The following is a 13,366-nucleotide window of genomic DNA, read 5'->3' as shown; positions in this document are numbered from 1 at the left end:
AGTGAGAGTGAACAAAAATAGTAAAGTTAAGAACCAGAGAGCTCAACAGTAGATGAAACTCGCCGAGGGGAGCAGCAGATTGGGTGATAATTCTCAGTATGTCCATCAAAGTGCAAATCACACCACCCACTTGAGCTCCATAATGCTATTTATGGTTAGAAACTCCACATGGGTACCTTAATGTAGCTCTAAATACGGAGGTTATAAATGTCCAGGATGTGGAAAGCAAACAACGAAAAAGTAGGGAAAGGTAAAGAGACAAACCATCATCATACAGTTTAGTCATAGTTGGTCTTGCATGCTTAGATTTGCATTTTAGGACAGTTATTTGTTTAAGGTGGTTAAAGGAGACATGACCATGCTTGCAGCACACAAGAAGAATCACTAAAAAACTGAAATGACACACCATATTTTTAGGAACAGTCATTTGTATGGGTGTTACTGTAACCACAGTGAGAGACAGCAGCATTTGCATGCACAAGTGTCGAGAAGAGACTTTGCAGATGAGAGGAGCACCACTCATGAATGTGACAAGTGACAGTTAATCTAAAAAGAATCCCATTTTGCAAAAGTCATATTACAACTTTGATTTAATGGAGCAAAAATCAATTACTGTCATAAATCACAGTCTCGCCAAAGTGTTGCAGTGTCAGGTCCACGTGTTCGCTCACCTTCCTGCGGTATGATCCTCAGGGTGACGCTGAGGCCTGCATCCTTGATCAGCTTAACGATGTCGGCGTGCGGCATGTTGACGATGGACTGGCTGTTGACTGCCAGTATCCTGTCCCCCACCTTCAGCTTCCCGCAGCGGTCGGCCGGGCTGCCCTCGATGATGCGGCCAATTTTGTGGGGCACAGCTGTTGGAGGATTCAAACGCAACACGCTGCAGGTAAGAGACGCGCTCAGCAGCAGATTGGAGGATTACGCCTGTCTGTGCCTCACACCACACTCACTCTCTGACTGACTGAATATGCCTCTGTCTCTCTCATTTTGCTATTCACCCCAGGCTTACGTAAGGCATCCAGGTTTTTTTTTTTTTTCATGTGTGTGGGCGATGCGCTGATGCTCTTGGCAGCATAGCAGAGATGTGTGTGACTGACGTGCCGTGGGAGGGCATGTATAATTGAGGAGATACAATAAGAGGGGCTTCACTTTTCATTGAGCCATGACCCCTTCTTATACTTAAGTTTGGCTCATATCTTGACAACATGCTGACTTTACCTGATCGTTAATGTGCGTCTCAGAGCTTCCACAAGAGGTTCAGCTCTTATTATGCAGACTGATACTCTATAAAACACCACTGAAACAATCACAAGACTCACTGTTGGTGGCGGCCGCCTCAGGCCTGTTGAGCGAGCTGATGATGACAAAACCGAAGCCTTCGCTCTCCTTTCGATTGATGATGACATCGCTGGGTTGAGTGTTGGGGGTCGACGTCCTGTCTGAAGTGGCAGTGGCGTTGCCCATGCTGGAGTTGGGTGCCTGGGTCGTGCTGGTGCTGTTGGCATATGTGAAGTCACTGCGGGGGGAGCTGTGTTGCGTGGAGACGGAGCCCGGGCTGCGGCCATTCTCTGGACAAGAATCACCTGTAGGGGGAGGTAGAGAGCTCAGCGACCAAGTACATGAAGATGGTAGTGGAGGAAGTACTCAAGAATATGTTGGTGAAGACTGTCAGTCATCAAGGTCATGGTAATCGTAAGTGCTATATCGTAGGCAACTGGACATGCTTGAGTTACTTGAAGACACTTTGCCTCTCATCTTGGCCAGAGATGGTTTGAAAGAGGCGAGAAAGAAGCCATCGATGACCAACGTTAAACCAAGGAGGTGGCCTATGACACCACTTATCATCCACCTACAATGCAGTCCTAGGATCCCTCCCCAGACTACTAAACCCCCATTCACACTTGGACCCATCTAACCTAACGACACACAAGATGGCCGGGTGGGTCAACGACTTACATGTGACCTCAACGACTCTGCTGGGATTCACACCCACACAGAGTTTAAAGCCTGCAACTCCGCACCAGTCTGGTAGAAGTGGGAAGTGGAACGTCTTCAAGAAACTCAAGCAATATATAAGCTATATATAGCACTGAAGATTACTCAGATATATTTCCTAGTCCCAACCACGTGTCCTTGATTTAATTTTTCAGTTGTTATATCCCAAAATAGATTTTTTTTTTTTTAAATTTCAGAATCACTCTTTTCTTTTCCTATTTAAAGTCTTTATATTTGTGATGACTCATTTTGAACTGGTGTAGAAAGAAAACACAGGATCCCACAGCTTCTTGAATAAAACATTCATGGATTGCTCAAGGACCTTTCAGACCAAAGTCTCTTAGATTTAGGGACCCTACACGGCACAGTTTGAGACACAAATCAAGGTTCATTAAAATGATAAATGGACTGCACTAACACCTTTCTAGCCTTCTGACCACTCAAAAGTGCTTCTACACCACATGTCACATTCACCCATTCACACACAGATTCACACACTGGTGGCCCAGACTACCAGACATGCCTGCTACTCAGTAACCATTCACATGCAATCACACACTGATGGAACAGCCATTGTGAGCCATTGGGGTTCAGTATCTTGCTCAAGTATACTTCGACATGCGAATCGGAGGAGCCGTTGATCGACCGCCAATCTTCCAAGTAGTGGACGACCCGCTCTACCTCTGAGCCGCAGCCGAAAATATTTTATATTGAGAGCTAGCAGGCTTTACAGAAGCTCGCAGACAACAATTAAGCAGAGCATATTTTCTAACATTAAGTAAAAACTTTGATTTCTATTCTTGCACAAAATAAATAAATTCAAGCATTTTCAATGACCCATGACTAATGAGACCTTGATTTTTTCCCCCCAAGTTCACAAGGCCTGGGGAGGATTTTGCTTTCTTAAAAAGTAAAACAAAAAGTTCAGTGCTCCTCCACATCCTAATTATTTTCGTACAGTCCATAAGAAATAAGTACCAATACAACAACAACAATGACTGTTACAGGTTGAAGTTATTCAATCCAAATCTTGTCTAGGTAAAGTTACAGAAGTGTTATTAACAAAAGGTACTCAGTGTATCAAAGGTAAAAATACTCATCAGGCAAAAGGCAAAGGCTGTGAGTGATTTTTTTATTAGATAATTAGATTGAAGCTGGAGGAGGTGAAGCTGGTTTTGCACCTTGTGTACAGTAAGGTGGTTTAGTTCAGTGGTTCCCAACCTAAGAGTCCGGGCTCCTCCAAAGGGTGACAAGAGAAATCTGAGGGATGGTTAATTAGCCTCTCCAGGATTTCATGGGCTGTTTTTGGGATAGTTGCGGCCTGAAATGTCTGATTTCCTGATCTGATAGCTTTTCTATGAAATGTTGAGATACAAGTGTGAAGGAATTTTGCTGTGTTACAGCCTTTAGCCTTGGTTAGCACAGAAAATGGATGATAGTTATGCTCGAGGTAACAGTCAGGTCAGCAGATGGCCTAAAAGAGGAGTCGAGGTCAGGCTACTTGACCTTTGTTACGAACGCACTCCATTAATCGTCTCCGAGTTGTGGCAGATGGAGTACAGCTGCCCAGATAATGGTACCTAGCCGGCTCTGTTGCCATAGCTCCCAACGTTAAGGGGAAGGGAGATTGCCCAACACTCCAGACTCAACAGATGACTCTCTTTTTAGATATGTGCATTTTGTAAGAAACAGTCAAGGTGATTTAGAGCGAGCCAGGTGAGCATGCTTGTTGTTAAAAGTCAGTAACCAATAGAAACTTCACACAGCCATAGATCAGGACAGAAATATCCTCATTTGGGAACGTAGAGTAACTGACTAGGGAATACTGTTTGGGTTGATTGCAAGAACCAGGCAAGGACAGTGTTACATTCTCCTCTGTAAACTGTGCCTCTCCTCGATCAAGTCTTCATTAAATACCATGTGTGATCCATCAAAGTCTTCTGAGGTCTTCTTCAGTTATTAAATCATCAGCTCTGAAATTCTTTCTTCAACAGCATGTTGCAATTTTTTAAGGTCAAGGAAATTGCGCGGACAAGTGAGAACTACAATTATTGCAATTGCTTTCTCGGACTTGGAGTTTATTATTATGAGTAAGAATTAGAATCGTTTTGTAATGGGGTGGTGGGTGATGGGGTGATCAGCTGCTGCTGCTTTTGATGCAGTGCTTAAGGACTCTCTCCTTGAGCTCCTCTCCTCCTGCTCTTCCTGCCTAGGGTTGGGTACCAAAAGTCAGTGCTTATATGGAACCGGTACCTCTACAACTGATACCTACCGGACCGAAACACATTACAGTGCCTCCTTTCGGTGCTTTTTTTAAAAAAATGCTATGTCTCCCCCTATTGGACGTTACACGTAACAGAATCATTCATTCATTCATTCGTTTGTTGAATGTATATTATTATTTAACGGCACGCCAAGCACCGTTGGGCGTCACTTCCGTTTACGTTCAACAAAACAAAACATAATGGAGCTAGGTTTGGAAAAACGTCATTTGAAATCTGTTTTTAGCCTCATTGTAGCCTGCAGCTCTTACTGCCTCTCTGGGCACCACATTCACGTGTACACACTTGTGCAAGACCAGCGAAAGCACAAGCTTTGCTTACCTGTGTTTACATTACGTGACACGTGCACCGCAGGGAGAGACAACAGTAACCACATATCCGAGACCAACGCCATTGTCCGCCTGAACTACGGTAGATATGAATGACTTACTCCTCTGAAAGCCTGCCATCTGGTCCTGCGGGCCTCTGCCTTTTCTTCCAGTTGATCTTGGGGAAGTAAAAAAATGTCTCCAGAACACCACGGGTCAGTAGTGCTGAAAACTCAGGGTGATCGGTGATGCACGGTCTCTGAAGAGCAGCAGTCTCGTCAGTACTGATGTCCAGATTCTCAAGTGCAGGCATCACCAATTCCCAGTCTGAGCAGCAAAGACTTTCCTCATCCGTTGGCATTGCTTTGCATTTGAAACAACTACACCACCAGGTTTCCAGTGCTCGACTCCGGTATTCTGCGGCTGGCTGAGGGTTAGGCTCATGAGCTGTGGCGGCTGCTTCGTCCAGTAGCCTGAGTTCCGCGTCCATATACTCAGGCTCAAACAAATACGGCTCAACAAAGAAATGCTATTCCTCCTCAGTTTCAGAGTCTTCAGACATGTTGGGCTGTCCTTTGCTAAAAGACCGTAGTGCAAATTATCTTTTAGCTACTGTGGTTACTGTTGTCTCTCCCTGCGGTGCACGTGATGTAAACACGGGTAAGCAAAGCTCATACTTTTGCTGGTCTCGCGCAAGCGCGCACACGTGAGCACGGAGCACAGAGAAGCAGTCAGAGCTACAGGCTACAGTGAGGCTAAAAACAGAGTTCATATGACGTTTTTCGAAACAACTTTTTATGTTGGGGCTGCAGCACACTTGGATCACTACGGATGAGCAGTATGGAGATACTTTGTGGATTCAATTTTGTGTTCTTCGACGTTAGCCTGGGGCACCGTCTGCCATTAGGTGTGCTAGCCGCTCCCCCCGTCGATCTCCACAAGGGATGTGAGGACTCTAAAACTTCACCAGGGCCTCCTTCGGCATGAGGGTGAGTAGATAATGGCTGAATCTTAAGTCTTTAGGTCTTAAACAGTTATATAAATGACACTGCTGCTTTAATCTTTAACAGTGTTTTGTATTTTAAAAGATTAACATATGATGTTTTCTGATGTAAAATCTCAATTTGCAAAGGAAATCTTTTGATCTGTTAATCAGTGTACTTTGTTTTTATAAATGAAGGCTGTTTTAGATTCTAGCACTGTTTGTGCTGTAAAATTACCAACGCAATCCGTGATTGCTTTGGAGGAATCTGAGGATGATTCTGCGTGTGCAAAAACAATTAGCTGTAAAGAAAGGAGTACTTTTTTCCTCCTCCTACCCTAAAATTAGACGTGCTGGAGCTAAAGCTCATCCTTGTGAAGAATCAAGAAGCAAACACAAAACAGCGATACAAAGCAGGAAAGCAACTGTCACAATGTGGTAAAACACATCATTAAAATGCAGCAGCATCGTGTCAATCCAGCTGGAGCCAACGCGGCTCCCTGCACCTCTTGCCTTTTTTTGTGTGTGTGCATGCATCCTGGCTTACTGAGCGATCAAACCGTGTTGTTGTTGTTGTTTTGATAGCTCACCGAGAAGCAGAGCTGTGGTTTTTAGTAGTTAAACAGTAGGGAATTTAAACTGGAACTTGAGCTCACTGATACGGAGTTACAGTGAGATTTGTCACTGTAAAAAGGTACATACCCACATGTAGTCTTTCCTTACACCAACAAGTGCACAAATAGTTATTTTATAAGGAGAAAAATATTCACAAAAAAAGAAGAGAGAACGGTGTGAAATGTGGGGCATCGGGTGCAGGGAGAAGTACAGGCTCCGAGCAGAGAGCGGAGTCTGACACCTCGCAAAGTGCCAGTGGGAGTCAGACAATTAGGATGGAAGTAAGAGCAGCAGAAGAGGCCAGGCATGAGTCAGACGGTAGCCTTTGGTGAGAGGAAATTGACAGAGAGGGCGGAACAGAGTGAGAAGAATAGGATTGGTGAGAAGAGTGTGTGTGCATGTGTGAGAGGCAGTAATAATGAGAACACGGGAGGCCGGAGTTCACAGGAGGAAGTGACACCGCAGACCGTGGCCTGAAACGCAAAGAAACTTGAATGACGAGCAGAGAGCATTGGTGTGTGTGTGTGTGTGTGTGTGTGAGAACAAGAGTGTGCTAATGTGTTTTTTTGGGAGGCTTCGGTGTAATTACTCAGAGAGAGATTAGTGCTTCAGTTCTCTGACTGATTAAACACTGTTTTTTGAATCGTTACGGGACGAGAATGGTGGTGGTGCACAGAGAAGGAGAGAAACAAAGAGGAGGGAGGAATTCAATGAAACAGAGGATGGAGATGTGAAGGAGTAAGCCTGGGAGATCAATTTACTTTAGGATCCTAAAGCTGTTCTCTGCAGGATTAACTGTGTCCTTTAAAAGTCCACCAAAAATAGGATTTGTTGACAGTACAGAGTATCACAAGTCTTATCGTATAGGGGTATAAATATATCTCAGTATCTCCAAATGTACTGGAGGAGTGCTTCATGGAGGTGCATCAGTTGAACGCTATGATTCACTGTGAGGTGTAACTAAATAATCCAACCAATAAATTCATCACAGTTTCTAATAATCCAGCCTTTCTACACATCTTATCAAATCTAATGCCTTGCTTCCACTTACGTATGTGACTGGTGTCCATAGATCCGTAAATATAAGGATGATGCCTCTAGTGTCCAACGCAAGAAAGTGCATTTCATTATAGATGGATATATAGTTTGGAACGTGTGCTTGGAACATTACTGGGACAGAAACAGGACCTGCCAGGTACGTGGCATGTTTTGTGAAATATTTAATTAAAGTCTTAACAACAATCTGACTGTATATAATGTATAACCATATTTTAGCAGAATAACATTACTCAGATTCACAATATGTTAAAACTAGATAAACAAGTTATTTTATATCATACAAACCCACTTGACAAGCAACACAGGCAACTGAACTGAAGGAAATAGCCTGTTAGCTACTTAGCAGCCTGTTAGCTTAGCTAGCACACTGTCATTTGGTCTCTCAGAAATCCACTGCAAAAGGTCAACTTTTTTATGGACTCAAGGCAAATTCTGGACTGAAGTATTACGGCGGAGGGGAGTTTCGCGGGCACTGCTGCTAATCACCCCCCAGTCCCTCTGCCTCACTCCCTGCCGTTGTGGACTGGTTCCCCAGGAGGAAAGTGGGCAGCAGCAGGTCCAAGATGGACCTTCGGTTGGCGACTGTAGCAGCTTGAATTTGGTCAGTACTAGTCTCTATATACAGACTCTACATTCAGTGAATGTAGAGTCTGTAGGCAAACCCCTGGAGATCTTGCCTCCGGAAGAAGAGCGGAAGAGCCCTGGTTTCCGGTTGTAGGCTGTTTGTAGTCCGCGTGATATTGACCAATCACGTTTGAGCCTGCTGCAGTTGTTGCCAGGTTAAACGGTCCGTGCGGTGAACTAACGAGGCGGAACATAATTGGCGTCACTGCAAACTCTGAATCCATCGCAATGGTTCAGCATATTTACTTATATATAAATGGAAGTCAGAAACGGAAATCCGCCTCCTCCGCCCAAATCAAACCGGAATGCCAAAAAATCAGGGGTCTGCCCCCAGAGGCTGTATCGCCGTCTGCCGGAAGTCAGACGCCGAGTACAGCTGATGGGTTCCGAGAATGGGTCAGCACAAACCCCCCAGCCCTGGATGATACTCTGGGCCAACGGCCAGAGGCATTGCCAGGTCTAACCTGTGTAATGGCAGCAACAGAAAGTTTTCTGATCGGGTGGAGTTAGGGCTGTGCGTTCCCCCGGGAGCTGAGGTTTGTGCTGGCTGGATTTAAAGTACTGTGGCCTGGTGGTGGAGGTGATTATGTGATTCAAGGCTCTAGCTAATGTTGGCTACATAAATGTGAACTTGGAGCTGCAGCTGTGAGCCTTTAGCTCCGGTTAGCAGAGGCTAAACTATTATAATTTATTGCCAGAGTCTCTTTTAGACTCTCCCTCTGAAAAGTCCATCCTCTGTTTTTGGGCTGTTTTGCAGTGTAGGCAGTTGTTGCCAATGCTGGAATAGAAACTTTCTCTGCAGGATTCACTTCCACTGAATCAAGCTTTCATCGCAGGGACGTGAATGCTGATTTACATTTGTAGCACAGCCAATAGGAATGCCCTCTCTCTGAAATGACCTGTGATTGGCCAAAGTCTCCCGTCATGAGCTAGATTTTCTAAACCCTGAAAACAGAGCCAAGAGGAGGTCCAGAAATCTAGGGTTCTCTTAGTCCACTTGAATAACTTAACTTTTGCCCAATGATGCCAGAATAAAACAGCCTACCCCAGCTTTAAATTAGATAGAGAATATCTCATTTTAAAGGGAACATCTTTGTAATTTGATGATAATTGTGAACAAAAACAAAACTAAAAGTCAGACACTTTTGCTCACCTGTAGCCGGCACCCTCCTCCTGATGACCAGATTCACCTGGCCATTCCGTGCCGCCCCATGCATCAAGTCGATGACGTATCTGTGTGGCTTCCCCACCACTGGGATCCCGTCCACAAACAGCAGCTCATCACCAGGCCGTAAGCGTCCATCCAGGTCTGCTGGACTCTTCTCAATGATTGCCCCGATCAAGATCTGTTATTGCATGTAGAGTGTTATATACACAGGAAGTAGAGGGCGAAGGAAGTGGCTTTAGATGCTGAGCTAGAGTCTGTAGTGTCACATGCAGTGGGTGTTAAGGTGGTTGTTATACAGATACATAAACAGCTCAACTACATGACTGAAATATGGTTTTGTTACTTTAACAGACAGCAAAAGACACCAAAGCAGCCAGAGCCAGCACTCTCTCAGGGGTCAAAGGTCAGGGTTAGGTGTACACAGTGTGTGTGTAGTGGGTTAGAGAGGAGAAATTGACAGGGTTCCACGCCCATCGCCATACGAGCCTTCTCACGCGTCTCCGGACTCACAGGCTGCCCCGCCTCATCCCCGCCTAGCACCCGGAAACCGAAACCGGACTTCTGTCTGCGCAGGTGCACCTCCATGTCCTGGTACTCCGCTCCTGAAGCAACACGACCACAGACAAAATTAAAATCCCATTGTGTTACATTGTTTACAGGTTAAGAGCAGTTTGTTCTCAGCTGCGACCATTATGATGTTGTTGGGAGAATATCCTGGAAGATGTCAACAGCAGAAACAGCTGGTTGCATTGTGTGATTGGCCCACTACCACAGCAGCTCCAACCCATACAGTTTGTGGTGGGGTGAAGTAAAGCACGGTGTATTTGATGGAGTTTGCAATTCAGCGTGCCGAGATGTCCCAAAATAAGTGTAGGTGATATTTTATACAACTGAATGTCTCACACGTTGGGTATCGAGTGAAGGAGAAAAAAAAGGTATCAAATTAAATATTCTCTTGGTACTGGTATCACTTTAAGGGAACTGATATTGGTTTTGGTTTCATAATGTTTTAAATGATTCCCAGACCTACTGCTAAAGGGGGATTTATACTTATGCATGGAATCAATGCCGTACCTACAGTGTAGGCTCTGTGTCTACACCGTACCCTTCGCTGTACCCTATGCCGTAGCCTAACATGCAGTTCCCCAGAAATGTAACTACATGTCGAGGCGATGACCTGTCTGTTTTTGTAAGCTGAAACCATTTCCCTCAGTGGACACGAAGCTTTTATTTACTTTGTGTGAAGACAATAAAGCCTCCACAAAAAAGAATTTTAAGTCTTGTGTGTGATTTATCCTGGCTTCATATGAGTAGAGGAAAAGTCCGCTAGCCGCTAGGCTAATTTATACAATGTAAAATGCCACAGGCTTGTGCTAATAATGTTAGCATGTTGTATTTGTGGGGAAAATGTGTCCAGATAAAGACAAGTGTTTGTCTGTGAATGCTGCGGGTTATAGTGAAGCCGATTTGTGTACTTGTCTTTGAAACTGTCTCTATTAAGCCATGTTTAATGTGTGTTTAATGTGTGTTTTGAATCAACTAAACTTTACAGCACTTCACAGAAACCTCACTGTCGACTAGTGTTTTAGAGGTGTAACTGCAGAGTGACACAGACACACCACCACACAAGTATAAATGCCCACAATGGTGTAGGCCAGAAAAAAGTAAGTAAAAATAGTAAGTTAAAAAAAGTAAAGGTTTCCTACATCAGAGCTCATTTGGTCAGAGCATTTCCATATCCCATTTAGTGCATCAACTCTTTTTTAACAAAGGCACAAACCACCTCCAGAGAGTGTAAAAACTTTTCTGCACAGCTGAGAAAGTTTTATCGAAATTCATTGTTTACATAAAGATTTCCTAATGCAATACCTCAAAATGCGCATAAAAATATGTTTATGGAAACACAGCCAGTGTGACTGCAGAGATGAGATTTGTACCTGAGGAGTCCACAGGAAAAACTGTCCTTGGTTGGCCAGGTTCTAGAAAAAAAAAGATGCAAGAAGCAGCCATAAACAACAACAAATGCACAAATATTTTACATACACCCACAAGCACACACAGACAGCACACCAGAAAAAAACACACACACACACACATTCTCCCATAAAGACTAGAACAAGGCAGAAAGGCTCTGCCTCAGCATTAATGTCACCACAGAATTTCAGCATCATCCATAAAAGTCAGGAAGTGCTTACAGCGTGTAATATACCCGTCCCTTATTTACAGTGTGAGGTGAGAGTCAGGCACTGATCTGCAATCAGCGGCTTCACACAACACCGTGATGTGCAAAGTAGCAGAATGAACTCGACCGCAGACAAGTGGCTGCGAATGAAAAATTGATTCCAATTGTAACTGTTTTAATCACACTGAGCGCTTGGCTGGCGCTTGGTGGGGACAAAGAAAATCATGACGACAGACAGGAGGAGTGACACAGCTGTTTCCACAGAAACCATACACAGTGCTTCTTACAGACATTTAGCTGGGTCTGCTGATGAACATGGGAGAGTATGCATGCAGATATTTTAGACTTTTTGCAGTCAAAGATCTTGTCAAAGTGACGATTCTTTTAAAAGGCAAAAAACGAATACTGACAAATTAATCACACCTCAAGGTCCGTTTAATAGCCATTCATAAGCTTTCAATCATGTCATGTCATTTTTTATCACTAGATGTAGCTTGCTCAGTAATCAAGATTTGCAGATGTTTCATTTGCTTTTTTTTCTTAAAATAATAAAATCCCTGCAAATCTTAATGTGCGACAGGTGCAAGCATACAAATGAAGAAACTCCTGAGTCACTCACTGCTTGTGCATTTATTAATCTGGTTTGGTCTACTCAAGCTACCACACACCAGATGTAAGGTCAGACGTCACAGCTGTTTCATTTATATAAACAGTTATTAGTTCAATTATTCAGTCAGAGGATCACACAGTCAACTGGTGAACTACACACTTTAGAGGGACAGTTCACTCCCAAATCAAAAACACACATTTCCCCTCCCTGTAGTGCTGTTTATCAGTCTAGATTGTTTTGGTGTGAGTTGCAGAGTGTTGGAGATATCAGCCGTAGAGATGTCTGCCTTCTCTCCAATATAATGGAACTAGATGACACATTGAACCAAATAAAACATGTGAAAACTCAACAGCAATGTCTCTTTCCAGAAATCATGACCTGAGCCTCTTGTCCATGAGTAGATGCACGCTTCCTTCTGCGCGGTGTTAAAGTTGGCAGGTGTAGTACAGTAGAAAGAAAATAGTTCCTACATGAAACTGCTCACAACAAGGTGTGTGGATTATCTTGAGTAACCAGGTCATGATTTCTGGAAATTGGACATTGCTGTTGAGTTTTTCAAATGTATATTTTGGCGCTTTGAGCACCACAAGCTGAGTGCCATCTAGTTCCATTATATTGGAGAGACGGCAGACATCTCGGCCGATATCTCCAACACTCAGGAACTCACATCAAAACAATCTAGACTGACAATCTAGACTACCGAACTACACCTGCCAACTGCATCAAGGTGCAGAAGGAAGTGTGCATCTACTCATGGTCAAGAAGCTCGTGACAGCACAAGGTGTAAACATTAATGGCGTCCTTCTTTGCTGAACTGCAATGTTAGCGAGACGTTCCTACATGAAACTGCTCACAACAAGGTCTGTGGATTATCTTGAGTAACCGGGTCATGATTTCTGGAAAGAGACATTGCTGCTTTGAGTAGCATCACTGAAATTATAAAGGAATAGTCATGGTGACAGTGACAATATCCAGTGAGCCAGACTTTGGTGTCCAAACAGATCATGGCTATGTCCAGCAGAGGCTGAGATGCAGCCGCTGGATATAGCCATGATCTGTTTGGACACCAATAACAGGAAAACAAACGTGCATATTAGATTAAAACATGTCAGTTAGCATCATGTAATGTGTGTTTTTTAATCTGGTGGAAGGATTTTTCAGTCAAAGCTGAAACAATATAGATATGATAAGTTAAAGTGTGATATACAGTGCCCACCTCTTTGACTCACATAGAATGACACCAAAGTTTGGCTCCTTGAACACTGTCATTGACGCCATGATTGTCATCTAGTTCCATTATATTGGAGAAAGGGCAGACATCTCTACGGTCGATATCTCCAACACTCACAACTCACACCAAAACAATCTAGACTGATAAACAAGAGGAAAAATATGTATTTTTGATTTTGGGGTGAACTGTCCCTTTAAAAAAACACACATGACTATCCAGGTAATGAGGAAAAGATTACATTTTGCTTTGAAAGCATCAAACTATTGCCACCATATAAAAATTGTAAGATGTGTATTTTCTCAACATA

The 13,366-nt window shown here is 43.7% G+C and overlaps 1 protein-coding gene across 8 annotated transcripts in view; it reads right to left on the bottom strand.

Annotated features, from left to right (window-relative positions):
- magi2a (membrane associated guanylate kinase, WW and PDZ domain containing 2a) overlaps positions 1–13,366 on the bottom strand; it is a 396,740-nt gene that overhangs the window by 27,324 nt on the left and 356,050 nt on the right. For 6 of the 8 annotated variants that reach the window (XM_049566794.1, XM_049566795.1, XM_049566797.1 and 3 more), the window contains 5 exons: positions 10,974–11,015; positions 9,523–9,638; positions 9,022–9,214; positions 1,323–1,586; positions 672–857 (listed from right to left, as the gene is read on the bottom strand). In XM_049566794.1, the coding sequence (XP_049422751.1) occupies positions 672–857; positions 1,323–1,586; positions 9,022–9,214; positions 9,523–9,638; positions 10,974–11,015 (801 nt within the window). The remainder of the gene's footprint in view (positions 1–671; positions 858–1,322; positions 1,587–9,021; positions 9,215–9,522; positions 9,639–10,973; positions 11,016–13,366) is intronic. The other 2 variants (XM_049566796.1, XM_049566801.1) reach the window with 1 other exon arrangement.

This window comes from Epinephelus fuscoguttatus, linkage group LG22 (genome assembly GCF_011397635.1).
Source record: "Epinephelus fuscoguttatus linkage group LG22, E.fuscoguttatus.final_Chr_v1".
Taxonomy (NCBI): domain Eukaryota; kingdom Metazoa; phylum Chordata; class Actinopteri; order Perciformes; family Serranidae; genus Epinephelus; species Epinephelus fuscoguttatus.
The sequence above is the reverse complement of the archived record's forward strand: the minus strand, read 5'-3'. Positions and strand labels throughout refer to the sequence as shown.